We start from the raw sequence: 27,999 nt of genomic DNA, 5'->3' as shown, positions 1-27,999 counted from the left end.
ACCAATATTCCTTCTGAACAAAAAATGGCACTGAAACAAAGCCTTCGGGGTTTAGCAAAAGGAATTTTGCTTTTTATTATAACTTTCCTTTGAATACAGTGTCATTTGTGCTTCTGATCTCTGACCAGACATCTTTTTTAAAAAACCCCAGAACCTCAGACTCCTCATGTAAACCCCTGGCCTACAGTAACTGCAGCTCAATGATGTGATGAAGAAGGCAGGTTGGATAGCATTTTACTTAAAAAATTATTTCCACAGGAAATGATTTGATTTACATTTTTAACGAAATTAGTTCATTTGCCAACTGGTTACAAAGGCTACATTGAATTAAAAGTCTCCACACAGGTACTTCCTTCCTATTGCACTTTTAGAGTAGGTTCAAGTCCATCACAGAAAGGTTCTTGCAGCCGAAGTGGATGGATGAGTTTGTGATCATAAATGCACATAAGATGGCTGTAGCAACTGGATAAAAATCAATCCTGCAAAAGCTGAGATATACTGAAATGGGACCAACGTCTTCAAACCAAGAGCCATTTCCTAGAGTTGTGCCCATGGGAAGCACATGGGAGCCAGGTCCATGGAGGCGGCCGGGCGCTGCAGGCAGGGATCCTGCGCTGGGGCTGTGCGTAGTCCTTGGGGCCGGCTGCCCTCAGTCCCTGGGTGCCGGTGGAGGCAAGTCTCTGTTGGGAGAAGGAGCATAGTCTCTGGAAGCCTGCGGGGGGAGCCGAGGGCCTGGAGGATAATCCCTGGGGCCAGGAGGGCCGAGGGGGCGGAAGGGAGGGTGCCCACGTGTGTAGCCTCTGGGATCGGGAGGAGGCGGGAGTGGGCCAGGAGGCAAATCTCTCATTCCTAAACGAGGAGTAGGTAAGAAATCTCTTCCAGCCAGAGGTGGCAAGGGAGGACAACCTAGAAGGAAAGGAAATCATGGAGTTAAATGAAATCTTGCTTTAACTTAAACAGAGAAGCTCCTGATTAGTTCCTCAGTTTGTCATTTTCTGGAGCAGCTCTGGAGTGGATCACTGTCACATGCAGGACTTCAAAGCCCATGAATTATATTCTAGGGACTTTCAGCTGCTGGTTTGCATTTTAGAATAAACAAGGAAAAATACCTCGGCATGAAGGAGGCTTGAAAAAACCCACCCAATCCACGCCTACTGAGCCAGCTCTGAAGCCCATGAAGCTTGAAGAAGCCGCGTGCTAAGGAAAAGCAGATCTGGGTTCTGCAGTCAGACTCCAAGAAGTGCAGTGTCAGCACAGGGCCCTGCAGCCATACCTTGGGGCCCAGGGAGAGGCCGAGGCCCAAAGTGCCCCCGCAGAGGAGCTGGCGGCGGTCCATAGCGAACGGGTGGCGGCAGCGGAGGCCCCAGCACTGGGGAGCTCATCAGAGGTGTCCCAGGGAAAGGAGAGGGGCCTTTGGCACCAGCGTTACCCTGGGCAAGATGAGGTTACACTTCAGTGAGTTACTGCAGCAGACAAGCACTGACACTACTGAACAACCTGACTGCTCACCCAGAGGCAAACACGTACAAGGGGCGGGGGAACGAAAGAAAAATAACCCCCAACATACTCCAAACCACATTAACCAGGCAGAAAACAGGGACAGCTACTGCACCATCATCATCCCTTCTCCCAGAACACTGCTGGCACTACTCAGGAGTGAGTGGGTAGTGAGACAAGTTTGTTTAGATGAAGCTGTACTAAAGAAAAGTTCGATCCCTGTTGAGGTGTCCTTTAGTAAAGGACCTGAAACTTTGAATTACACATGGAATTGTACTTAAATACCACAAGGAAGTCAACTACTTAGGATTATTGTTGTAGTCACTCCAAAGTGTTTGCCCACAGTCCTTAACAAGAAGCATCTCCTTTGCAATCCCACAACAGCCAGAGCACAACTGCTCATCATTAGAGAAGCCCTTTGAGACAGAGGGACAAGCCCTTGGTTAGTTCCACAGAGCACTTGTTATTCAGCAGTTCAGAACACCAAGCCTGTTACTCCTCTCCATCAAAGCAGCATCACCATGTCCAGCCTTGAAATACTCACTGCAGCTGGTTCCATGGAAGAAGGTGAATCTGTAGTTACACTGGGGGCTTCAGACTCTTTGGGAGAGGGTTGCTTTTGGGGTTTTTTTGGACAGCAAATAGGGATAGTGACAGGATATAGACAAGACAGAACATGATATAGTTAAAGAAGCAGCAGGAAGTACAGTGAATCATGTATTAGAAAGGCTTCCTGAAGCTTGGGATGTTCTCAACTCACCACTCCATCCATTGCTGTGGAAGGGGAGGAGGTTCTCGGCTCACTGCTGATCAGGGATGCCACAGCAGGCCCGATATCTAAAAAGAGAGCCACAAATAAGTGTCCTACCATGTGTCGGGTAAGGAAGGTGGGTTTAAAATTGCCTTTTTGAAGGGAGAGAGGAATGAGTAAGTTGCAGACTACACAGCTTACCAGGAACAGACATCCTTCCGGGTAGCTCTGGTGGCCGTCGTGGGGCAGGGGGGCCATCCACCATTGTACCTTAAGAGAAACAAGAACCCCAGAGACCCTAAATAACATGGGCCTGAGCTATTTCTATTTAAAAACCCCCACCACCAACCACTCATCTGTGCATTAATAAAGCAGTTATCAATATCAACACTATTCCTAGAACCAAGATCTGAGCTTAGTGTTCCTGGGCTTGTAGCACAAGAGTTGTCAAAAAAGGGGAGCTTCACTACTTACCAAATTCACCCCTTGCACCTTCCCTTCGAGGAGCAGAGAGGGGCCGGGCAGGGACATCAATCATCTGTGTGGGGGATGGATTTCCTCCACTCACAGGTGATGGGCCAGAAGAGCCATCTCTGCTTAAGGGCCCTGTGCCAAAGAATTAAAACCACTTGATTTGCTTTTCTACAATTTATCACAGCCCTATATTTTTATGATGTACTGACTCCAAGACCAAAGATTTGGGAGAACCAGCAGCATTTACCTCGTCGTGGTGGGATTTGGCGGTCAGGTCTGCCTGGAGTTGGCTTTACAATGACTGGTCTTTGAAGCATGATGATTTTTTGGTTTACTTCTATTAATCTGATTTTGAAAAATAAAGGTCTCTTACTATTATTCAAGCAATACATGTGAGTTGTATCTATTACAATGTAACAAGGCAAACTACATTGTAAAATGTTACAGCTTTCACTAAGAAATGATATTTTAACCATCAAAACAGTTTAACAGTAATTAAAATTAGTAACTTAAAAATGCACTGCATATTCTGAGCTTCTTCTCCCCCCCAAGCAACTCCCAGCACGTTCAAAGAGCAATGGAGAGGGTCTTTTCTGTACTTACTTCTGTCTCAGGTTGGCTGCTTCTCTTTTCTCTTCAGCCAGAGCTCTCTCGGCCGAGCGGGCAATGAGCTGGGAGGGAAAATTTTGTCAACTGCATTAATGGCACCGATGTGAAATCAAATACAAACTGTTGGCATCAGAAAAGGAAGAACTTCTTACCCAGTTGTCATGTGCCTTTTTCTCATGAACAGCAATCTGAGAAGAAAAGAAAAGAAGTTAGTAAGTTTTTATCCAGCTACCAGTATTTCCAATAACTCACCACAGAGCACTGGAATGATGCAGTAGAAGATGACACAATAACCAGCAAGCAACAAGTTTACCTGGTTTTTGTAAGATCTCTCTGTTTTTTGCAATTCTTCTTCCATATCTTGGATCCTTTGCCTGTACAAAAGGAAAAAGAGTGGAAGGAGAGACAGTTGAATGAATTTTCATCAGTAGGTGAAATAGAAGGAAAATTGTAATCTTCAGAAATTCAAGTTACTTGTAAACTTTCACTTCCTCGATGGCCAGCACGGCTTTTTCATCTGCAGCACACAATTTCTGCTCCTTCTCCTGACGCTCATACTCTTCCTGGGTTAGTTTTCTGCATAGAGAAAAACAAAATGGACCATATAGTCCAGCATTCTACATCTATTACAACTCAAAATCTAGGTATTCCCCTGCCAATGACAATATCAAAATCTATAATAATGTGTGAGATCATAGAGAGAAAAAGATTTTTTAGAAAGAGACAGAAATCCTGTCTCTTGAAACCAACAGACAAAAGCTTTGTGTATAAAACCTTAAAATTACGGACATGGAGTTGACTAGAAAGTTCCATCAGCTTCTGAAGATCTGTCAGAATCTATCAACTGCAGCCAGTTCATCCCTTCAGATCCTGTAGTTTTCCTAGCAATTCCACAGATGGAAATCAAGATTTATGGAGGTAAAAACAAGAAAGTCTGCTGGACTGACACTAACCACGGGAAATGAAGAAATGAGTGTGTGGTGAGAAGGGGCAAATTGAGGGCCCAAGTGACAAACACGTTCAATCGTTATTAACCATGTGGGAAGCTTTTTCCAAGTATTCTGCATACCAATTTGCTACACAATCGATTTCCACAGTCTTTTTATAACCTCATGGTTCATTTTATTTTTTTTATTTTTGACATTTTTCTGGACTATTTAAGAGGTCCATAGTGTGTTCCTAACTTACCAGAGCTATCCCACAAAACTGGAACCATTAAACCAGTAGCAAGTTAACTGTTGCTAATAGCCAGTTCAACATAATCCACTTCCTTGGCTAAGAGTCAAAACAATTTTCCAGAAAAAAAAAAAAATCAGTAAGTTCTTCATGCTAATCAATAAGTACTAACAGGCAGTGTAATCTGTATGTCTTGGAAGGAACAGAAGTTCTTCACAGAGGTCAAGAGAAGTTTTCCCTGAAGGGTGGGCTACCCTCCCCACCTCTCCATTCTAAGTTTATTACACATGGATCCATGGAAGTTACAAGGTCAGGCAGTTTCACTACAGCCCTAGTTCCAACCTTGTGCTTGTTCCAACCCTGTGCCTCCCCCAACCAACACACTCAAACCTTAGGAATTTCAATTGCTTCTCCATCACAATTTCAGCTTTCCTACAGAATTTAGCTGAGAATGTCCCTGAATCCCGTTCTCCAGTTTTCTCCACAAAACTGATATGGTATTACAGACGTTTCAATAAGTAAATAAATAAATGAGGAATGAACATAGGCACACAACAGATCCTCACCACTGACAATTCATTCCTGTCAGCTGCCATCACCAACTCAGCCTTCATTTAGCCCTTTGAGAATGCAAGAAGCTCACAAGGCTGAAATACTAAAGTTTCTACATTATGAGAATTAGGCTCACTGAACTGAAGTCAGAGTAACAGAAACAAATCTTAATGGCCCCTATGTTCTCCTTGACACTTCTGGATGATGTAACAGAGCAACCACAGAATCTGCAGACCAAGCCACCCACCTGCTCTCTCCAGAAATTTAAAAGCAGAAAGCAATACTGTGTGTGCACACTGACAGTCTTTTTAGAATCTCTGGAATAGTGGCAAAAGTAAAGAGAGGGTACCAGCCTCAGCTGTACTGAAACAGTAGCCATCACTTATTCCAACCACAACTTCCAAGTTCTTTGACCTTTCTGAGAGAAGAGCATTTGGACAGTGCCCACGGTACAACAGACAGAGTAAGGAAAGGCTTACTTCTGGAGTGCCATCTCCTTCTGCTGGTACAGTTCACCAAGTATCTCTACTTTCTGCTGAAGAGTTTTGCATTCATTTTCCAGTTGAGTTTTGGCTGACTGCAGCGAAGAGGAGTCGTGTTCCAACGTTTTTATCTTCTCTGTTGGAGAAGAAGTTGCAGTAAGAACCATTATGGTCACTTATATGCTGCTCTGTTTCTTTTTAAGCCACCAATAGCACTTCATCCTAAGCAGTTATTTTGCTAAACCTACCTTCCAGCTCGTGTCTTGCTGTTACCTCATCATTCAGTTTGGACTGCAGAAGATTTCTGTCTTCTTCAACTATGGATAACATCGTTTTGACCTGAAAAAAGGAGCAGAGAGTTTATGATCATAGGCATAGCAGTAACGTGACTGCATTTATTAGATACTTGTGCAACATACCCTGGAGACATCCATCATCTGCTTAATCTGAGTCTTCATTTTCTCACTCTCAATATCTAAAAGAGAAAAATATCTTTGTTTTCCCTGTTTTTTAACTGTGAACAAGTCCGTGGACAACTGTTAAAAGTAACACTCCCTACACTTTAATTAGGATAGATCTCCTTCCTTACACAGTTAAAAAAAAAAAAAAAAAAAAACCAAAAGAAAAATCAAGAAGTGGGAATTTCCAGCCCACATACACTATAAGTAGAAAAAAGGAAAAAAAAAAAAAAAAAGAAGAAAGAAGGATTTCAAAACCAGATGCAGCAAATACATGTGCAACATCACAAATGACAAACTGCCTGAATAGTTTTGAAAACATCTATTTTGGTCTTTCATATTTAAAAATGTGGTTACCTAAATTAGTTATTTATCTGGAGGCAAGCAGAAAGCTCATTAAAAATTCATATCAAAAATAAACGTAGCAGAACAACAAAGCTGAGACTCTCAGCTTTTGGAATGCTCTTAATTACTAACCTTTATACACAGTCTTTACAACCATGTCATTACACTCATGGTTTACCTTAAAGGTAATCTAAAAGCAATTATTGACCTTGTTGCCAGTTCCTCCCTTCAGTTAGGTATGTTTTGTGTTTGAGGATTCCAGCAGGCAGCCTCTCAACCCACAGGCAGCTCTATGTGCATGGATTCCCCTTGTTCCCTCTGTAACATGCCACGAGCACACCACCACATGATCCTCAGGTGGGATCACTGTACCTGGCAACTCTCCATTGGCCAGATCATCTCCTGGGCTCCACTCACACCCTTTGTCATCCTTCTGGACCTCTGAATCCATGTCCAGCTGCTTCAGCTGCATAATGCAGTTGGTTAAAACCTAGTAAAGAAATCAAAGATTCAATTGCTCTGCATTTTGTGAAGTATACCAGAGTGTTTTATGATACCTAACACTGAAAGCAAGCTGGTTGTAGAGAACCTACTTCAATTTCATTTTCTTTGTAGGCAAGTGTCTCTTCTATGTCCTTCTGAGATTTCTGATACAGTTGAATCTGCTCACGGAGCTCAGAATGCCTCTCACTCCAACCTTCAGCTTCTTTTAGCAGCTGTATGAAGCACCAAAGCGAGATGATTACTTGCTTTATTTTTAGTGCATGGTGTAGGTAATTAAAGTCTATTTTACCACCAGCTTTGGCGATAACTGATCACCATGGGTCACAGATAAAGGGTGAACTTCAGTTACAGGCTCATTGCTGCTCCACTGGCAGAACTGGATGCTGGGAATCTTTCTGCAGTTTATTATGAGGTGACTTTACAAATTTGACATTTTCTCAGCTAACATCCCAACATCAAACTGCTCACACACCTCAAAATATGAGGAATTAATTGCAGTCCAGAGGTAATCAAAACACATTCCTTAAAAGCCACATACTTCATATATGAAGAATGAAAAGAGATATTTATAATTATTTGGAAAAGAACTATACCAAAATTTCAGGGCTAAAAGTCCTCCCCATTATCTTGGCTTCAGAATTGCTTTCTGGCAATTCTTCACCATTACCTCCTTAAGCCCTGACCCCAAGTGGCAATCTCTCCATCATGCCTTTACTACCCCATCAGCACAGACTTTCTGTGACTTTGCTGACAAAAACTGCATCAGGGGAACTGGCAAAGCCTTCGTACCAGAGATGTGGCTCAGCTGCACAAACAGCCTATGCAAGCAGGCACAAAGCATTTAAATTTTATCATGGTAATAGAAAACGTGGAATTCTGCCATGTTAAGAAAAGAGAGACATGCTGAGGCTACACTCAAAAAACCTAGGAATAAAGGCCAGATATTTTGTTTGAAAGACTAGGTTGCCTGGCCTCAGCATAACTTACCTGCTCCTTGCTCTTTTTCAGTCTAGCATTCTCTTCCTGCACATGATGAAGCTCAGATTTCACCTTTTCTTCACTCAGTTTAGCTTCATTAAGGGCTATCTGCACCTACACACGAAATAAAAAGGAAGAAGACGACAAAGTCAAACTACAGTGGAGCAAGAGCTACACAAAAACTGGTTAAATGGAAAAGAAAAAGGTACATATGCACAAACAACATGCAACCTGCCAAGCCAGCATCTTCTATTCCATAGATACAAATTTTCCTGGTATAAAAATTTTTGACTGTTGAGGGGGTATAAATAATGCTTTACCTCTGAAAGCTCTGCAGAATGCATAGTGATAGCTTCCTGAAGTTTTTCCAAGGATTTCTGGGTTTCAGAGAGCTATATAAGAAAAAGATGAGCAGTGACTTAGTGTTATCCTGACACATACCTCAGCCTGAGTAATTATTTAACCTGTGTCATCTGGAAGCGTAGAAGCAAAGTCAAAACACCAACAAACTTCCATTTAAAGCATCCATTAGCTGGCAGCAACATAGCACTGCCTTATCAATAAGGTAAGGAATAGAAACATTCAGCACATTCAAATCAACTTTTACCCCCGACTCCGCCTGCCTGTGGCCAGGAAGTTCCCTGTACACCTGTGCAGCCCACAACAAGAGGAACGTGTGCTGCTATCATGAGCAGCAACCTTTGACCAAAACAAGGCCAAAGAGCTTGTTGATACAGAAAAATCAGGGTTTAAAAAGAAGAAGAAAGAGAAAACAAATACCTCTGGACAAGAGAGAGGGGCAGCTTAGAGATCTTCACACTTACTGTAGAACTAAATGCTGCTCTGAGTACAAGAAAATGTCTCTCACCAACCTGAAACTTCCAGCTTATATTGTCAAGAAACTTCCTGTCTCCAGCTAGGAAGTACTGGCCTAGCCCATGACTTGAATACATCTGTTTGTATGTGAAAGCACATAGCCACACAAGTCCATCAAGATCTTACAAAAAAACCCCAAACCCTACAAAATCCCACAAAAAACCCAAACAAAATAAATCAACAGACTAATCCTTTGATCTTGGGATAAACCTAAAATTTCATTTAATCTCGCTTTTTGAGGTGACTCACCTTGTTTGTCCTACCTCTATCTAACCCATCAGGTCACGACCAGCTTTTAGGGCACATCAAGCTAAGGACAATGCAAGACACAAGTGTAATTGTTCTAACCTTGTTCTGTTTCTTCTCATTCTTTTTTCTCTCTGTTTCAAGCATGGTGTGCAGATTTTTCACTTTGTTATCTAGCTGCTGATTTGCTTCTTCCAGTTCTTTGACAGTGTCCTTAAAAAAAAAAAAAAAAAGGTGCAAAAGACCAACCTAAAACAAACTATTTTTATTTGTATTTCTGCTTTCAGTACAGAGACAGTTAACTTTCTCTTACCTTAAGCCCTACAGTTTCATCTGAGAGAATGTCTTTTTGTTCTTGGGCCACTTTCATGGATTCCTTTGCCTCCTTTATCTAAGCACAGAAACAACCACACAGAACTGAGGAAATTGTCAACATAGTATTCAGTATGAACAGAAAATAAAAATATATTAGATGTTGCATTGATTGTGTCATTAAAGCAATAACAGAAAATGAGGAAGCAAAGAACAACTTAGAACAATACCTTTTGATCATATTCTGACAACTTTTCTAAGATTTCAGTTTTTTCTTGCAGAAGGTTTTTAATCTTTTCAGCAAGTTGTTTTTCTGTCACTAGGAAGAAAAAGAAAGCTTACAGTAACTGTACTTCATATGCTGGGGGAAAAAAATCAGTCATCATTACTACCACTTCAAGGAATATTTTCAGCTAATAACTAAAGCATAAATCAAGATACTGGTAATTCCCTGTCTGTCAGCCCTTTCTGCATCTCTAGCTTTCACTTAAAGTTAGGATTGAAAACAAGACAGTAAAGCTGACACAAAGCACAAAGTTCCTGCATCCACTTCACAGAAGCTGCTCCCAGAACCCAGACCAGAGTGAGGTGCTGGCTACACACAGCTGAGATGTGTTCAGGGGAAGAGCCAACAGTGAGGATCTCAGAGCAGTCTCAGAACACTGCTCAGACACTCAGGGAGATGCCACACTTTCCCTAACAACCTTCCCTTTCTGCTCTATTGAAGCTGAATGTTTCGTGGGCAAAAGTAAGAGGATGAAAGCTCTGAAAGATCTGCTGGGAACAGAACAGAGACTGTCAGCTGGGAGACAGCACTGGTAGGTCTTAAGGAACTGCTCTGCTTAGACCTCAAAAGGCCTGTGACCAAGCAGCAGCCTTTAGGCATGCATTTGCTTCTCACCCTCAACAAGCCACCCACCAACCCTTAGGATTCAATGAAAATCTTTTAACATACTTCAATTATTTTATTGTGAATTATTTGAAAACCACCCAACTGCTGTTCTTTTTCAAGTCCTAAGCCACCTTGGTCTGGATCTGACTGCCCCAAGTGCCATTTACCTCACAGCAAATCCTGCAGCACAACAAGGAGCACTGGTTGTTCCACCTGCATCCCACAGAGTGCAATGGCAACTGCTACTCCTCCTTTCCCTCCCACACGAAGCCTGCTGGGACAGTGCATCCCTGGCCTTTCCCACTCGGGGCAGAGGAGAGACAGCAAGTGGCTGCCAAGGTTCAAGATAGCTCTCAGCAATTTAAGGGAAGCAGCAATCCCTGCACTAGCTTGGCCTCCTAATTTTACTACTGTCATTAAGAGAGGATAATAGATTTTTATCCTAGGGACTCCAAATGTAGTCTATGTTTTTAAAGCATTTTTGTCACTGTTAATATTCCCCTATTTTGGATAAAGATTTTAATAACGACATGGCCTGTATCACGCTTGAAGAATATCTATTTATTCTTATCTTTAGTAGTTTCTATACAGCATCAAAGAGAAAAGTATTTGGGTGGTAGAATTAAATCCATGTTCCTCAGTTTTTTAGGGTGGGCTGCTAAGTAATTCCTGCACCACCAATACCAATATTTTTCCTGCACTATAGAAAGCACCTTAGAGATCTAAGATGGACTTTTTTCAGCTCATTAATTCTGCATTAACTGTACAGAAGAAAACTGCAGTATAACCACAATGAAACTAGAGAAGAATGAATGGTAAGTAAAATGGTTTGGGAGGGAGGAAGAGGCAAAGAGTGCCTAGGAAGACAATTCTTCCATATTTTCATTTTTTATTCAATTGTGAGTTCCAGCAATCACCCTACTTTGAATTTTTTTTTTTCCATTCAGTACACTTTAATTTCATGAACCTGAAGCTGGAGAAAAACTCTTGTAAAAAGTGATGTGTTGGCCACAGGAATACCTGCATATCTAGATCTACATTTAGAGTGTCTCTTTGCACAGCAGTCAGTTTCAGGCTCCCCTCAATCCAAAAAACAAGAGGAATCAGCTCCTGCTTTCTGAGAGAAAGAGCAAGCAAAAGCAGACACCCTGCTGGTCAGAAAACAAAAACAAACTCTGCCCCATGAACCAGTGGTTCATATTTATGTTGAACGATGTGGAGCTTTTCCTTGCCCTTTATTTTCACAGGTGCGAGCCGCATTGTTTCAAAGCATTATCAGAGGCAAAATTTAAACCCTCAGATTCAACTAAGTATCATTTACTGGCCAAGCTTACACTGTAACCTTGGACTGAGCTTCTCCTTGAAAGGGAGTGAAGATGAATACTTGGTCCTCTGAAACAGTATAAATCTTCAAAACTTTTACACCTAAGCATCAACTACACTGAAGAGTAGAGAGCAACTTACCTTGGTATATTCTACTCTTTACCTACAGAAGAGAACAAACAAACAAACAAAAAGACAAACAAAAAGATTAGCCATAAAAAGTGGTAAGTGAAAAATGTTATTAATATTCCCTATGGGGACCACTTACACGCAGGTTAAAGCAGCATATGGAAAACACATCTATCACTGCCAGTGAGTGTTGAGTAACACTACAAACGAGCTTAAGCTGTTTTCTAATAAAAGCTCCCAGGCTAAAGCCCTGTCCGAGAGCCTCAGTAAATGTCTGTTTACTCACTCCCCAAGGGGATACCAGTAACTGCCCACAGCCAATTTGCACAGAAAATGAGGCCATTTTGTATCAAACCACAGCCACAAACTTGCAAATACAAAAAACCCTTCCATCCCAGTTCTGTGCCCTTTAAAGCAGTATGTTCACATGACAGGCGCTCATTTCGAAATTAACACTGAGTAACACAGTAAAAGAAGAATTTCAGAAGCTTTTTTACGCTGCTCTATTAACACCATTTGGCATTTGAAACTGACCCAGCATATTCAATACCAAAACTAGGAAAGGAGAAACAGTATCAATATTGTTATAGATAACAAAGTTTCAATTTATTTTTGTCAGGCAAATATAAAGTATTCCACAAACTTCCAGAACATATCGTGACTAAACTGGATAGCTGTAAAAGCAATCTGCCTATCTGATTCTCATGCCTCAGATCCCAAGGAGAAGCACTGCCATAGTTGAGAGCTGGTGATAAGACTTTTCGTTGCACAGAAAATTATCCATGTAGGAATGAAGACAAATGGAAGAGGCTCTCCAATGAGAATTAATATCATGGTTTTAGGTTTCTAAGTACAGTACCTGCAAGCAGTTAGACAACATGAAGCGGGGAGGATTAACTGCTTGTTTTGGATATAGCCAGCAACAGGCTCAAGCACATGGAAGGTTTCTCATATCAAAGATATGCTGACCCTTTCCCCAGCCTTCTTTATTTACATGATACTCCTCTATTTTGCTTTCAAAAAATGCCTCTTACTAAGCAATCTTCAATTAACAGCTTACAGAAAATGCTTCTTAGCACTGCAAGTTACTTTAGCTACTCAGCCCAGCATTTAGTTCCCACTAACGCTCTAAACAGAAAAAGTAAAAACACAAAAGACTACATATTGCTTTGACACCACTGACGCTGAAACAGTTTAACCATACAAAGGACCAGACAATTAGTGAAACATCAGCAGGCTTGCAAGCATCAAGTATACTCACTGAAAGGCAGGTTCTCCAGAAAAATAAAGCAAGTGAAACAATTCCCACTAAGGCAGTTATAATAACAGGCTCCCATGGAAGTCCATGGAAATCAGGCCCAGGACGCATTTCCTCAGGCAGCGTGGCGACCAACTGCAAACCGACAGCAGTGACAGCTATGAGTATGTTTCCATTAAACAGAGAGGTGAAACAAGCATTCTGACAGGTGCCTTTATTCCTCTCATAAAGCCAGCGAACCATCTAGAGGTTTCTTGCAGTTTTTCTGCAAACTGAAAACCAAAAATGAAGAAAACCACAGAGCAGCCGGTGCTCTCATTTCGATGCAAAACTCCCGAGTACCAGGAGGACACCTGACAGTGGCAGTCTGCTGGCAAAGAACAGCCACAGCAAAATGAGCTGATGCACACAATTTGCGTTACATAGCACTGGTAGTTATTTGACCTGTCTCCAAATAAAACTACAAGGATGAAAAACTATAGGGAAGAAAACCCAAACAGTTTTACATCTGATGCCTGTACCAATCCAGTGAAAATGGCTCAGATCTTCTCCCAGCTGTTGCCCCGGTCAGAGGGTCATATGCCATGAGTTTCCTCCTCTACATGGAGGCCAGAGAGCACCTGGGGAAGGTGCGAATGCCTGGTACATGATAGTGACATGACATGGCTCTCAGGGAACAAACTGTGCGAGCCACACGGGTGCCGCAGCCTTCTCCCTTCCTTTCCTCCTGTTTACCCTCTCTCCCTACCTTCTCCACAGCCGGCAGAGGGGACGGAAAGGAGGGCGCACAACTGCCCCTGCAGAGCCCGGCCGAGGGGCGAGCTCTCCCCGCCATCCACAGAGGGCGGGCAGCGATCCCTGACGCCAGCGGCCGCCTTCGCTCCCGCGGGATTGCCCCACATTACGGCGCGGGGGCGCGGAACGCCAGCCCCCCTCACGGCAGGGTGCACCGGGGTGACCCCCTCAGGGACCCGCCTGGCTCGGGGGAGGTGTGTCAGCACCCGAGTCGGGCCGCCGGAGCCCCTCCGCCGCCCCTCACGGCCCGCCCGCCCGTTTCCCTGCCCTCACCTGCAGCAGCCTCCGCCGCGGCGAGGGCTCCTCCGCCGGCCAGCCGCTGTCGCCCGCGGGATCCATGGCGGCCCGGCAGCGCCAGGCACACGTCAGCCCTCCCTCCTGCCCTCCTTCCCGGTCTCCCTCCACCAGGGCCCGCCCCCAGGGCCCGCCCGCCGCGCCCCGCCCATCCCGGCCGCCCCGCCCCCGCCGCGTCACACGGCGCGCGCCGCCGCCACTCACCCGCCGCAGCAGCTGCCGCGCCTCGGCCACGGCCCCCCGCCAGGCGGCGCCCGCGCCGGCACCTGCGGGCGAGAGGGGGAGGGGCGGCGTCACCTCACGGAGCGCCCGCGAGCCCGGAGCCGCCTCGGCCGCCGCGCCCGGGCCGGCAGCGGCTGGGGACGGCCCCCGGGGCTCCGGGGCACTGGGTAAAGAGGCAAAAAGCCCTCGGAAAGCGCGCCGATATTCCACAGGCGGCGTTAGGAGGGGTGCCGCGGGAAGGGACACGGCTGTGCGGTGACACTGTGCCGAGCCTGCCTCAGACAGAGCACACCCAGCCCCTCCAGCCGCGAGTCAGAGCGGCACACACTGCAATTCCTAACCAAGAATCCCTCCGATTAGTTCCCAGCACTGTTCACAGAACCACTGAATATTTTAAGTTGAAAGGGACCCACAAGGATTGTCAAGTCCAGCTCCCGGCCCTGCACAGGACATCCCCAAGAATGACACCATGTCAAACACTCCTGAACTCTGTTAGTACTTCGTAAGCACAGCAAAAGCTTTAAACCATCTCCAGCTCTACCCTGGCCTGAATCCTGGCCTCTCCTCTTGCTGCTTCTGCTGCCACGCTTCCAGGCCAGCAGATTCCATAGCCACCTGCCCAGCCTGTTGTCACACCATGGAGCAGCAGCTGTGACCAGCCATTCTGCAATCATCCACCCTGTTACTCACATTTCTACCAGCCCTCCTAAGAATTCCTGGCAAGAAGCATTTAACCACCTTCAAGGAAGAAAGATGATCTGAAACACAGAACATCTGACTGCTTAACCAGTAAGTTATCCACTTGCCATTTAAAATACATGAGTTATCTTGATCAACCTACAGTTTCCCTCAGTTCTTAGGAGATGCTCAAAAGCGCTTGGCCCTGGGGATGGTACAGCACCTCAGCAGCATACAAAAGCTAAGGAAAGTGTGCCCGAATTTTTCGTAAATGCTTAGTGGAGACAGAGTTATTAAGCATAATCAGAAGTGAAGGCAGAATAGCAAAGCTGAGCGTAGCACTGAGAACAGACTCAAAGATTGTTTAATGCAAAAAAACAGCTGGGAAAGATGACAGTAATAGGATCCCTCCTTGGCATAATGATGAGTTGGCACTCTAGCTTGAGAGGGATAAGGCCTCAGCCAGAGGAAGCCGAACATTTCTCCTACTCCAACACACACAGAAATTATTGAACTGCCTGACGGGAAAGCTACACACCACCTTTCCTGGAAAGTAATATGGCCCAGAGACAAGGGCTAAAAAGAGCACGAAGAGAGAGGACACAATTCCATGGGCAGTACTGTCTATAGCAGGTGACCTTTAGGCTGTCAGTCCCTGCAAGGAGGCAGAAACCTGGGCTGATGGTATGCTTCCAGGGATTTCTGCTCTTTCTCTGCTACTATCCTGAGACACAGTCCACAAGCCCAAGCACAGAGCTCTGACACTCACTGGAGCACTTTTCTTTTTCCTACATTGCATAACCATAGTAGAAAAACTGCTGTGCTAAGTCAGCAATACAGTACTGCCACTAGAGGGACTGTCACTGATCAGGGAAACCCATGAGGATTACAGCACCATAAAATGAAAGTATCTGTGAAAACTCCTGCTATTTGCCTAAAAATACATTAAACCATGCACCTATTCAAGAGCAAAAGAACAAAATAAGCCAATTCCAAATGGTTACCTTCAGCAATGTGTTCGCTGGCACTCTCTCCTGAATCAACTGACCCAAAGGAAGTATCTTCCAGGAGCGATCCTCTTTCACTATCATACCCTTCTTCAGCTCCTCCATTATCTGAGAAGTTGGCCTCTTCATGCTCAGGTGGAACATCAACAGCCCCCTCCTCCTCCTCAACAGGCTGGTCTGGCCTCTTATCTTCAATGAGCTGCTGAAATTCCTGATTGCCCTCATCAATGGCATTTGGGTTTCTGGTGGAAACACGGTCATATTCAGCCTCTTTTGCACCATCTGTGATGGACAAGAAGATATGAATTAAGCACTGAGCTAATATGTATTTCTTACTCACAGCTACCTTCAGTGAAATGCTGCATTTAACAAAGCTTTCTTGACACTTTTTAAATATTTCAGCTTGTGTACTGCTTCCAATACACTTTCAATCAACTTTCAGTAACATCTAATTAAATGTCTGTATGAAATTCATGCAAGACATCAACCATTGATATATTGAGGTGAAATATTAGCATAATTTGTGACCTTATCAGAAATCACATACTTAACATGTACTACTGTAAAAGGATCCTGGCTAAAAGCGTATCTTAACATCTTGCAGACCAATTAGAAAAACCAGCAAGTTTGCAAAAGACTCTACCTCTGATTTTTGCCCAGTCAAAAGATCTGTTTGTTCAGTATTTCTGCTTACATGCTCTTTTATGAATGTGGGCAAAAATATGATTATAAAGACACCTGAGATTTTAGGTGCCTGGATTTAGTACCTCTACTTTGCATTAATCACCAGATCTCTCATAATCAGGTGATAATTAGTTCAGAAAAAGAGACTGCTCTTATCCCTCCACAAAATTCAGCACATTAGTATACATTAGTATATGTGAATCCCTGTTTCTTAAGGAGGTACAGAGTACAGATGTGTCCTGAGTGGCTCTTTCCAGCCATATCCATGCATGGATCTCACTTATCCTGCACAGAACTTGCATGCTGAGCTCAATATTTTCTCTTAGAATTTGTCCCTGAGCCACTCATCACAACGCTGAAAACATGCATTAAAAATAAGCAAGCCCCAGGTTATTTCACAAGGTGTCTTTCAATTCTACTCCCTCACCCTCTTCTTAAAGCTTCTCTGGGTCAGTGTTGCTTGGGACAGGGTTTTACTTCCATTTCAGCTATTTATTAACTGGTTTAACATCCTACCTTGAATGTGCAGCTGGTCATCTTCCTGTTCTGGAGGAGATGCAAGTGGGACACTCTCACCAGCAGATGAATATTTACTCCTCAATGAATATATTAATTCTTGAATATCATCCATCAGTGCGCTCTCCTCATCATACAAATCCATCTCTTTCACCACCTCCTCCTTATTTTCTGCCACCCTGGAATCCAGAATTTTTCCTACAACATCCATGATGCTCGATTCTGAAAACTCCAGTATCTCATCCAGAGCATTTTCTGTATCTTCATTATTCTGGCTTGCCTTCCGAGCAAGCTCCATCTCTACCTTCATGTCGTGGAACATGGCTTCAATCCTAACCATGTGTTGGAGCCCAAGGTACTTCTGTAGGCGCATCACACGCTTTTCATCAAGGAAATCTCTCATTATTGTGAGCTGCTTCACAGACTCACTGAAGTCTGTCAGAGTGTCATTGGTGGCTTCTGAGCTGTCAGCAGGGCTGGGGACATGTGCAGATTGCTGGCGGTCGTTTCTTATTTGCTCTAAATTTTGCTCCTCTTTTGAGTCTTTCTGTGAAATGCCCTCTGGGAGATGATCTTTCCTTTGGTCAAAGTCATTGCTGTCTTCTGTGTCAGGAGATTGGGAATTAAGTTCTTCCACAGCTGATGGTTCCTCAGGTTCAGAGGACTCTTCATCAGCTTCCATGACGTGTTGCATCTCATCCAATTTAGCATCTTTTCTCACCGGTACGTCAGCTTGTCTGTTCCCAGTCTCGCTTGCATTTTGCATGCTGATTGTTTTATCCTCCTTAGGAAATGAGTTTGTTTCCTCTCCTGTTTTGTAAGTAGGATTTGGGGTTCCTGAAACAGCTTCACTTAATTCTTCTAATTCAGGATTTGTATTTTCACCATTTAATATATTACCCTGGACATTTGCAGCCCTTGCTTGCAACAGCTTTGCACTTGCTGCATTCTCATCTTCCAGTAGCTCGTCATCTGCTTGTTTCAGGTCAGGGTCATCTTCAGCATCTGGGTCTTCAGACTGCAGTTCTGGTCTTTGTGTTGTTTCTTTAGCCGAATCTTGGCCAAGATTTCTGTCTGATCCTGCATCCTCAGGAGGAGCAGTTCCTTGCCAAATAAGATTCTCTGTATTAGTGTTCTGTATGGTGCTTTTTGATTTTTTTCCAGGGGAACTTTTCTCAGTGCTTTCTTCAAACACTGGCATCTTGCCAGGATTTCTTGAAGGTTCTTCATTCACATCAGCCTCTGAATACTCAGTCTCATTTTCCCACAGCCTAGGTTGCTCAACAGCTCCACTATAGCTTGGGTCTCCTTCCCCTGCAGGGGTTTCTTTCATGTTTCTCTTTTTTATTTCCAGTTCTTTGTTAGAAGAGGCAGGATTTTTATTTTCATGATCAGTTTTCCCTGTTTGTTTTAAATATTCTTCATGTCTGAGAAGTTCTTTCTCCACAGTGGGCATTCCACGCTCCACTTTCTGTCTCAAGAGGTCAGTATCTCCTAGGTCATGTTGAGATGCATTTTCTACCTCTTCCACTGGTTTGGCTGGAACATCAACTGGAGGCTTGTTCTCAGCTTTTCCCTTCTCCATTATTTCCTCCCATGATCTTTTGTGCTGTAAATCATTTTCCAAGAACTCCTCTGAGGTATCATCCTCAAACTGTTTATCACTCTTCTCTATTGGAGCAAGTGTAGCTCTTTCGGGACTTTTGTTGATATCATCATCAGATGGTTCTGAAGCATCTTCCTTGTTTTTAAGAAATGATTTGGACTCCAGAGCATTGCCTGGACTAGGCAAAGCATGAGGATCAGGCACAGCTGTACCCTTCAGTGCTGCAGAATGTGACTCTGTTCCTTCAGTGAGCTGCTCTTCCAACTGCTCAGTTTTGTTCGCTTTTTCTTTTGAACCCAAATCACCTGTACCCACAGGTTCCTTTCCAAGTGATTCTTTGGAGAGATCCTCAGGTTGAGTTGTTGCTGGTGCTTCTCTTTTACTAATTAGCACCACCTCATCCTGTTTCTCTTTTGTTTGTTTAGATTCAGACCTGTCCACACTTACAGTGTCACCCGACTTCTTGCTCTTACTGAAGGCATCCTTAAGAATTAATGCATCTGAATCGGGTTCCTCCTCATTGTCTCTTTGGTTATTTAGCTTTGTAGCACCCTTTGCATCTTCATCATGTTCATGATTTTGTGACTCAACATCATAGTTTCCATCATCTTCTAAATCCACAGGGGATGTAATTTCGTCCTCTGCCATAAAAGACAGCAAAGGGATTTCTGCAGACTGATCTGCAAAGTCTGGCTCCTCCTCTTCATCGTGAGGATTAATGCTCAAATCTTCATTTAAATCATCTTCCGGTGACGTAACAAGGCGAGTCACTTCATCATCTGATACAACAGCATCAGCAGTTGAGCCAAACTTTGTTTTTAAGTTCACAGAGAGCTCTCTGTTTAAAAGGGTATAGGCATTGACTTCTCCATTCTCTTGGTCAAGTTGGCTGGTTTCACCCTGAGGAATACTAGTGTTTTTGGTATTTTCACTTTCTAGCCCTTTTAATTTCCCATGTAGCATTCCTTTCAAGTGCTCATGTGCAATTTGATCTCCCTGAGAGTTGTCTTTGTGACTACTGACACTGGAGTCTCCCCCAGTATTTTCAGTTCCTTCTGTAAGAGAATTGTCTACTTTGTCTGTCAAGACAAAGTTTTCCTTTTCTTCTTCAGCACTTTGCTCAAGATTGTCCATCTCCAAAGCACCAAGGGACTTTCCTCTATCAGTCTGTTCAGCCTCCTTATCCTTCTCAATTCCTTCAGCTGGTTTTGTCCCTGGATCACTCAATTCAGTTTCCCCTTCATTTGCTATCGTCTCTTGCAATGACTTCAGAAGTTCATCCACATTATAATTATCAAAGTCATCCCTTCCTCCATCAAAGCAAACAAAGTCTGTTTCCTGAAATGAAAAACAATATGCAGTCAAAAAATATTATTTTCTCTATAACAGTGATGAGACCAAAAACATTTGCCTACTTAAAGAGAGATGCAGCAGCAAAGTAAATTATGTTAATCATGCAGAATTAACCCCTTGAGTCCTTAATCAAAACTCTTTGAAATCAGTGGAGGTTTTGCCCAAGGACTCATAAAAACCCTAATAAAAAGGTTTGCATGAACAAACAGCAATGGAGCTGGCAGTATTACACTGCACTCATCACCATATGTCCTGAATGAAGAACAAGTCTATTGCTGTATGCCACTGAAGAGAAGAAAACAAATGTTGCTAAACTTGTTTGTCACAATCTCTATTAAACTGGTGTCCCCTTAAAGGACCAAGTCCTCCAAGCAGCAGCTCCCTGTCATGCAATTTCTGAAAAATAAGTAGAAGCAGTGCAAGATACTGAACACAATTTCACAGAACCATAGAACGGCCTTGGGTTGAAAGGGGTTTAAAGATCATCTCATTCCAATCCACTGCCATGAGCAGGGACACCTTCCGCTAGACCAGGTTGCTCAAAGCCCCATCCAACCTGCCCTGGAACAATTCCAGGGATGGGGCATCCACAACTTCTCTGGGCAACCCGTGCCAGTGCTTCCAAAGAATTTCTTCATAATATGTAATCTAAACCTGCTCTCTTTCAGTTTGAAGCCATTCCCCCTTGTCCTGTCACTACATGCTCTTACAATAAAAGTCCCTCCTCCATCTTTCTTGTAGGCTCCCTTCAGGTACTGGAAAGCTGCAATCAGGTCTCTCTGGAGCCTTCTCTTTTCCAGGCTAAACAATCCCAGATCTCTCAGCCTTTCCTTGTAGGAAAGGTGCATCATGCTTTGAATCACCTTGGTGGCCTCCTATGGACTCATTCCAAGAGGTTGATGTCCTTCCTGTGCTGGGGACCCCAGAGCCGGATGCAGCACTGCAAGTGGGGTACCAGAGCAGAGTAGAGGAGCCTGCTGGCCTCACTGCTTTGGATGCAGCCCAGGATTCACTCGGCTTTCTGGGCTGCAAGCATGCCTAAAGCTGCAGCCTCAAAGAGGCTTCACTGACACAACTCTGGAGTTGCTTCTAATAGTGCATGAAAGCCAGTCATGTGTGAAAGGGCTGCAGGACTAATTCTAGAATCAAAGGGCTGAGTGTTTTGTTTGTTTCTGACAGTACTTTAAACTTGGAAAGTTTGGGAAAATAAGCCATTTTGATTACACACCTGAAGGCCTATGCACAAGCCAGCCAGCAGGACTTTTACAGAGCTCAGTCCAAACAGATTTCGTTAAAAAAAAAAACCATAATTCAAGAAAATAAAGGTCAATACTCACATTTTGGGCTCATGCTTTCACACCCATCCGCACACAGAGCTGCACAAACATTCCACCCCGCCCACACACATGTGCACCTCTGCATGTATGTAGCTGCTTACTAACAAGAAGTTACTATAAGTCACTAGTATTCCCATTTTCTTCCTTGGGAATTTTACTGAATGCCGAGGTAAGAAACAGTAAGAACCCCAACTGAAAAAAAAAACCCCCAAGTAAGACTTACATCTGTTGGTAATTCTAGCTCCTCATTGGAATAATTATGATTTATTTCAAGTAAATCCTTTGGAAAATATCCAAAATCACTTCCAACCTGCCAAAAAAGAAACACACACAAACAAAAAGCAGTAAAGAAGGCTTAGAAATCACATGACTCTCAAAAATTGCAGACAGCAGTAGCAAGTATGTTGGACTGACTCTCAAGTATTCTAATTAAGTTTAACACCATGAATAAAAGAAGACCAGCAATGCCTTGTTTGTGCAAGACTTTTCACTGAGGTTTTATACTTACATTTCACAACAGCCTTGTGAAGTTGGTTTAAGTTTTCCTGTTCATGTTTTAAAGCCTGACTTAAAACAAATTATTAGGAGAGTTGGGAACGAAGCCCGGGCCTTCTGGCTCATGTGCTGTAACTGCTATCGTGCAGGCACCAGAGGCACCACACATGCCTCAAGGATTTTTTCAAGTAGCAAGCAGAAGAGGATCTTTGACTAATAAGATTTATATCCATGCACAATATTATAGCCCAAAATACACTCACTTTGTAACTTATGGGGGAAAAAAAAATTCTTCAAGCAAGTTGTAGGGAAATGCAAAATTGTACCCAATGTACTAATCATTTTAAAACCTGTGTGGAAAATATAGCTCTCTGCAAATGCACTGTTGCTCTTCAGTGCCTGACACAAGCAAAAATCAGTCACAGAATGGTGATTTTCAATGTGCTAAGGCAAGGCAAACAGTGGAAGACAAGAATCTCTCTTATCACTCACCAGATAAGATCTACACAGAGTAATGCTCTCACTTGAGAGTTCTGACAACAACTGTCAAGATGCCAATATTAGTAGCATGCAATCACTACACTGATTAGATAATTCAGGTAATTAGAGCCTGGTGGACACACCTAGAAAGGTACAGAGTTCCTAGACAACCAAAGTATCTGGGGGAAGAAAATAAAGTTGGTCATTTCCTCAATCATTTGTTACAGGAGAAAGATGACAATTGCCAATTTTCTCGAAGAGTTTGTGTGGGGAGAGCATTCAGCAAGAGATCAAATTAAAAAAGAAACTGGGTATGGGATATTAGGGATACTCAGGTATATTGTTACACTGATAGCACTGAAACAGGTTAACCTTGCCTGAAGCTTTCTGCATTTACAATATCCATCCATATATATATATATACACACACACATATACACAATGGTATTAAAAAAAACCAGGAAGAGGAAATTAGTATCTTGTAAATAATATGTACTAATAATTTTTGGAGGTGTTTGTTTTGCTATGCAAGTGAAGTAAGCACTGATATATTAGAGGACTTCCTTTTTAAACTACTTGTCATTCAGATCTTACCTTCCCTAGTCGATATCTCTGAAGTTAGTTACATATATATTAAAAAACCCAAACTGTTCCCTCTCCACCTTTTGTAAACATATATGCTCTCTTACTGAAAACAGATCATGTATGCAGGTTTATTATTGGGAATTACCAATGGGAATGGGAAATACATTTAGACAAGTCAAATCAAAAGTCTGTCTTTGCGTGGTACACTAGAGTTTAATTGTAAATTGGCTTGTTTCTCTCTCTAAACATCTACTCCAGTTTTTAATGATCTTTCTGAAAACAAAAGCTGGAGCTTCAAAGTAGTCTCCTTACAGACTAATCTCTGTGACTACCATTATAATCAGGCATCACAATTTCAAACTCCTTTATTGCAATCCAAGCTGCTGACCATACAAGTCCTCTGCAGTGACCCAATTTGCCACTTCTGTGGTTTATAAGCCATATGGGATCTGCCTGCCCAAAATTCAACTGCTTCTCTCCTTACAAGTCCTCTCTTGTAAGGGGAAAAAATGCCTCATTGTGCAAATAAAGGAAACATTCATTCTCTACAGACATGACAGAGGAAAGGCACTATATCAATGCCAAAAGGGAGAAAAAAGTGCATCCTTCATGTTCACTCTCATCCCAGCTAAAAAGTTGTGCATGGACAAAACACGTGGCTGTGTGTACAGCATCTGGCCCCCCTGGTGCCCACATGTGACAGGCAGCTGCAGCAGATTCACTGACCAAGATGCCAGACCCTCATACCATCTACCAGAAAACAGACAGCTGGGAAAGAAGATGTTCAAATCTTTTAAATCTTAAACCTACATCCCTAAAGCCCACACATCACAGGTACCTAAAACTGCAGAACATTGGGCAAAGAAGAGCTGGTTTGTCTGCACCTGCTGAACATTGGCAGTGTTAAGAAAACACAGTATTGTCCTGACCCTCTGGGTCCTCCAGAAATACTCTGTCTTCCTGTCTTACCTTAATTTTACCCACCCTGTCTTCTTTTTTACTAACCTATGTACAAGGTTAGAAAACAAACAAACAAAAACAGACCAAAAAACAACCACACAAAAGAGCTACAATCTGCAGTCAAGGCCATTTCTTGTAATGTGAGGCCAGAAATGGTTTTCTCAACATTGAATCAAAGGTATGAAGTTAATCCATTTGCCGTAAGATAAAATAACAATCTTAAAGTGTCTTTGACAAAATGTTTTGTTAAAAAGCAGCAGGTTTTCCTTGGAATGATCTAAAGTACTTCTGGAGTTCTGGACCCTGCTAAAGCGAGGACAGAGTGCAGGAAAAATGCACAGAAGTCTATATAACAACTTGATGGTGTAAGCAACACAATGCTGAAGAGGAGACTGGTTTTACAGCAGGACGCTGTGCATGGGACAATGAGAGCACCTGATGTGCTCTATCTTTAGGGCTTTGGGGGGAAAAAAAAGTCAAGCATTTTCCTGCAACTGATGTATTCATGAAATTTGTAACATAAAATAACTATTAAATAATGGTCATAGAGTATTTTCCAAGCATTTGGCTTTGCTTTATTATTGAGGTTTAGAGAACTCTGCTAAAAACTACAGGCCATATAACATATAGAATATATATCACAGCTGGGTTCCAGAATTTTTTTCACATGCAAAATAGCCAGTGAACATAGTGTGTGCTCTGCAAGCAATTTAGTATTCGAGACTGACATCACAAAATAAAAGAGCTATTTTGTCAAAATACAACATGTTTGCTGGCACAGGGAAAAAAAAAATAAAAAATCAACAATGGCTTGAAAAGGGTGGAGCGAATTAGAAAAGCAAAGGCAAATAAAGCCCAGTCCCAACTGCTGTAGATTTTTCAGCCTTGGTGAAAGGCTCCTTTCCTTATCTGATCATCTCCCTTCAGGTCAGAAATACTATTGTATTTCTTATGGCTCCTTCAAATTGATTTTGGAATTAGAATCTGTATTTACAGCTTGTTTGAAATAAGCCCCCAGGTTGTGTTAGTTGAAGCTTCTCATACACACATTCCCCTGACTTCTGCCCACACCTGACAATCAGAATCCCAGTTAGCCCTTGATTTCATAGTTTCTATTCTGCCCTAATAAACCCTTTCCCCAAAAAACTTTGGGGAATGGAAAAAGGCAGGAGGGTGGATGGATGGGATCATATCATGCACACAAAGCCAACATGAAGTCACGCAATGAGATCCCAAAAGGGCCATAGCAGAAGGTAACATGCCTTCCATTGGAATTCCTTTGATGGCAGACCTCACTGGGTAGCCTGGTTTTAATTAGCAAGCAGCAGCTTCCCCCTAGCTCCAAGACTTCATGCAGCAGGCACAGCTGGCCTGCATAAATCGAGCTGCCCAGCCAAACCTGGCATGGGAAATCAGGCTGCCCAGCCAAATGTGACACAGGGAGTCACGCTGCAGGAGAGAGACCCCAGTGCTATCTGTGAGTCAGGGACAGGGGCAGCCGTGCCAGAGCCCTACTCAAAATGCAAGGGCAGGCACCTCTGACCCTGCTGCAGCGCTTCCACGCTGCTAGTTGCAGGGTTATGATTAATGCAGCAGCAGTCAATCAGATTGGGGATAAAAGAAATAAAGGCTATAGCCACCAACCAAAAGGAAACAGTCTGGCAGCACTGCCCTAAAAGGAGCACTGAAAATCGTGTAACACAGTTGAAAAACAACAACAAATAAAATGGAGCTTTGCAATTCTTTCCAACCTGCCAGCTGCAGCCTTTACTTGCTAAACTCAAAGCAAACATCCTTTTAACTTGGAGACACACCTAACTGTTGCATGAGCTGCCTATCAGTGAATAATTAAACTGAATATTAACTCAGCAATTACCTTAACCTGCTGTCTGATCTTGCAGCCTACATTATACCTTGTTAGAAGATGCAAAATTGGCCCCATGCTGCTACTCTGCATCTCGAGAACTGGCAGCCCTGGAAACCTGTACCAGCTAATTACCCAGATTATTTATGGTACAGTACATGTCAGAAGGGAATTACCAGCATGATAAAATTATTAACTCTTGTTTCACCACGTGCTGCAGTTTTTCCACTCACTTCTGTATTGTTCTAATTGGATTCAGCTCCTACTGAGGGCTTGGCTGTCCATGCCCAGCCTGAAGCGGTTACAGAAAGTGATACATCCTGACTTTCACTAAACCACTGGTCCCACAGTCAGCACCCAGGTGTGGTTTCAAGCACCCTAGACCACTGTCACAATTGTCTATCCTTTGTAGACAACCAGAAAAGAAGTAGAAGTAAAAAATTTGGACACTAAAAAGGATGTAGGGGAAACATGAGGAGGAAGCAACAGGGACTAGGTCTAAGCAACCTCCTGATTGCCAACAGTTTCAAGGGAAGCGCACAAAAACTGCTCTTCCTCCGTGGTATCTCAGTTCTGCCTCTGCCAGGCAAATAAGGTGCTTGTGAAAGTTGAGAGAAGCTTTCTACAAAGTAACTGCAAGTATGGGGATGTTCCTTTCCCATTAGCAGAAGCCTCTCAGACTGTCCAAGGACGCTGACTCAGACAAGGCCACTACAGTGCAGCTGAGAGAGACAGACCTTTCAGAAATCAAATTTACCTTAATCCTTTCTAGTTTTACTACTTATTTTTCCTCCAACTCTGCATGCAGCTTAGATAAAAAGGGGAAGAAGGCAGATGAATATTAGTAGGAGAAATGCAATTAAAACATGCACATGGAGTGATCTTTAGCAGGATTACAGAGTGCAGGATGAGACCACGTCACAGGAAAACACAAGCACAGGCTTAAGCCTCCCTAAGTGGGAAGGGAGGCTCAGCTTCCAGGCAGGCCTGTGGCCACCACCACTGACAGTGCTGCAGTAAGAGGTTTCCAACACTAAGGCAGTTTTCTAACAGTTTTCAGAACACATAAGTGTTGCCCATTTTTCACAGCACTTAGGTTTGAACAAACCTCATCCCATTTCCCACCAGCCTCATGACAAAGCAGTATTCACTGTGTTATTTAGCCATGTTCAAAACTCCAAGCATTCTCTTACAAGGCAAAAGGAATGAAAATAGATTACCAAGAAGAGTAAACAGAAGAAATGCTTTACAGTACTTACGCTTCCAGCCCAAAGCTCAGTTGATTTTCCTATTAGTTTATAATACACATATACCGCTTCTCCCTTCTTAAAATTTACAAAGCGACAATCCGGGCCTTTAAAATCCCGCATGGCCTTCCCTCGGCACATTAACACTGTCAAAAGAAAACAAAGAGAAGAGCATTACTTAAAAAATAATTTACATGAAAAGTGTCTTTGCTAACTGGCAGTAAACAAGACCTCCTCACATGCACCTCTTTGCTATTTTCCAGATTGGGTCAAGAGATAAGAACTAAATTGAAAGTATAACTAAGATTTTTTTTAGCTATAATTAATGCAAACAAATAAGCCAAGTTATAGCTAAGGAAAAAAAAAAGCAAGTTATAGCTAAAAAAGAAAAGCAAGCATTCTAGTCAAGACGAGGGTTTGACAAAGCGCTGGAGAACCACACTTCAGGGGTGCGCTATGAAGCTAATTATTAGTGTTAAATCAGAAACATGACATCTGTGTCCCAGCGAATCGGCCCTGAAATGATCCCAGAGAACACCCAGAGAGCGGGTTTATAAGGAGAGGGCTTTGCGGGAGGGGAGGAGGGGGACCAAACACGGAGCTGCGGGGATCTGAAAACTTGGCCGAGGAGAGAGGAACGGCGCGCGTGGGCGTCGCACTCCCGTTTTCCCGATTCTCCCCAATTTCCGTGCCAGAGCCGGCGGAAGGAGGGGGCTTTGGGAAGAGCCTCCGAGAGGCATCTTCTCCCACAACCCCCTTGCCGGGGCTGTGCCCGCCGCCCCCACTCACTGCTGCACTCGAGGTCGGCGCAGCGCTTGCGCTCGGCGAAGCGGCGGCCCAGGTCGGGCGCGGCGGCGGCGGCGCAGCGCGGGCCCGGCGGCGGCGGCAGCAGCAGCAGCAGGGCGAGCAGCAGCCGGGGGTCCGGCGGCGCGGCTGCGGCCATGTCGGCGGGCGCCGGGGAGGGAGGGAGCCGGGCGGGGAAGGAGGGAGCAGACACGTCAGCAGCGCCCGCGG

General features: G+C 43.6%; 1 protein-coding gene across 2 annotated transcripts; it reads right to left on the bottom strand.

The window, feature by feature from the left end:
- Positions 1-43: 43 nt before the first annotated feature.
- Positions 44-27,928, bottom strand: MIA3 (MIA SH3 domain ER export factor 3). Of its 2 annotated transcripts, XM_032103059.1 has the most exons (29): positions 27,775-27,928; positions 26,998-27,131; positions 21,578-21,664; positions 17,059-20,002; positions 15,856-16,140; positions 14,156-14,217; positions 12,866-12,997; positions 11,617-11,638; positions 9,491-9,579; positions 9,262-9,339; positions 9,051-9,161; positions 8,147-8,218; positions 7,836-7,940; positions 6,938-7,060; positions 6,717-6,834; positions 5,961-6,016; positions 5,790-5,880; positions 5,539-5,677; positions 3,806-3,907; positions 3,645-3,705; positions 3,484-3,519; positions 3,326-3,393; positions 2,970-3,067; positions 2,723-2,854; positions 2,450-2,518; positions 2,258-2,334; positions 2,042-2,113; positions 1,274-1,430; positions 44-906 (listed from the first exon to the last, which is right to left on the bottom strand). In XM_032103059.1, the coding sequence occupies exons 1-29, from the start codon at positions 27,926-27,928 to the stop codon at positions 650-652; spliced, it is 5,931 nt and encodes a 1,976-aa protein (XP_031958950.1). In that variant the 3' UTR covers positions 44-649. The 2 variants fall into 2 exon arrangements, with proteins under 2 accessions (XP_031958950.1, XP_031958951.1); XM_032103060.1 differs by lacking the exon at positions 2,042-2,113.
- Positions 27,929-27,999: the final 71 nt, after the last annotated feature.

Source organism: Corvus moneduloides, chromosome 3 (genome assembly GCF_009650955.1).
Source record: "Corvus moneduloides isolate bCorMon1 chromosome 3, bCorMon1.pri, whole genome shotgun sequence".
NCBI lineage: Eukaryota > Metazoa > Chordata > Aves > Passeriformes > Corvidae > Corvus > Corvus moneduloides.
This window is presented reverse-complemented; position numbering and strand designations above follow the sequence as displayed.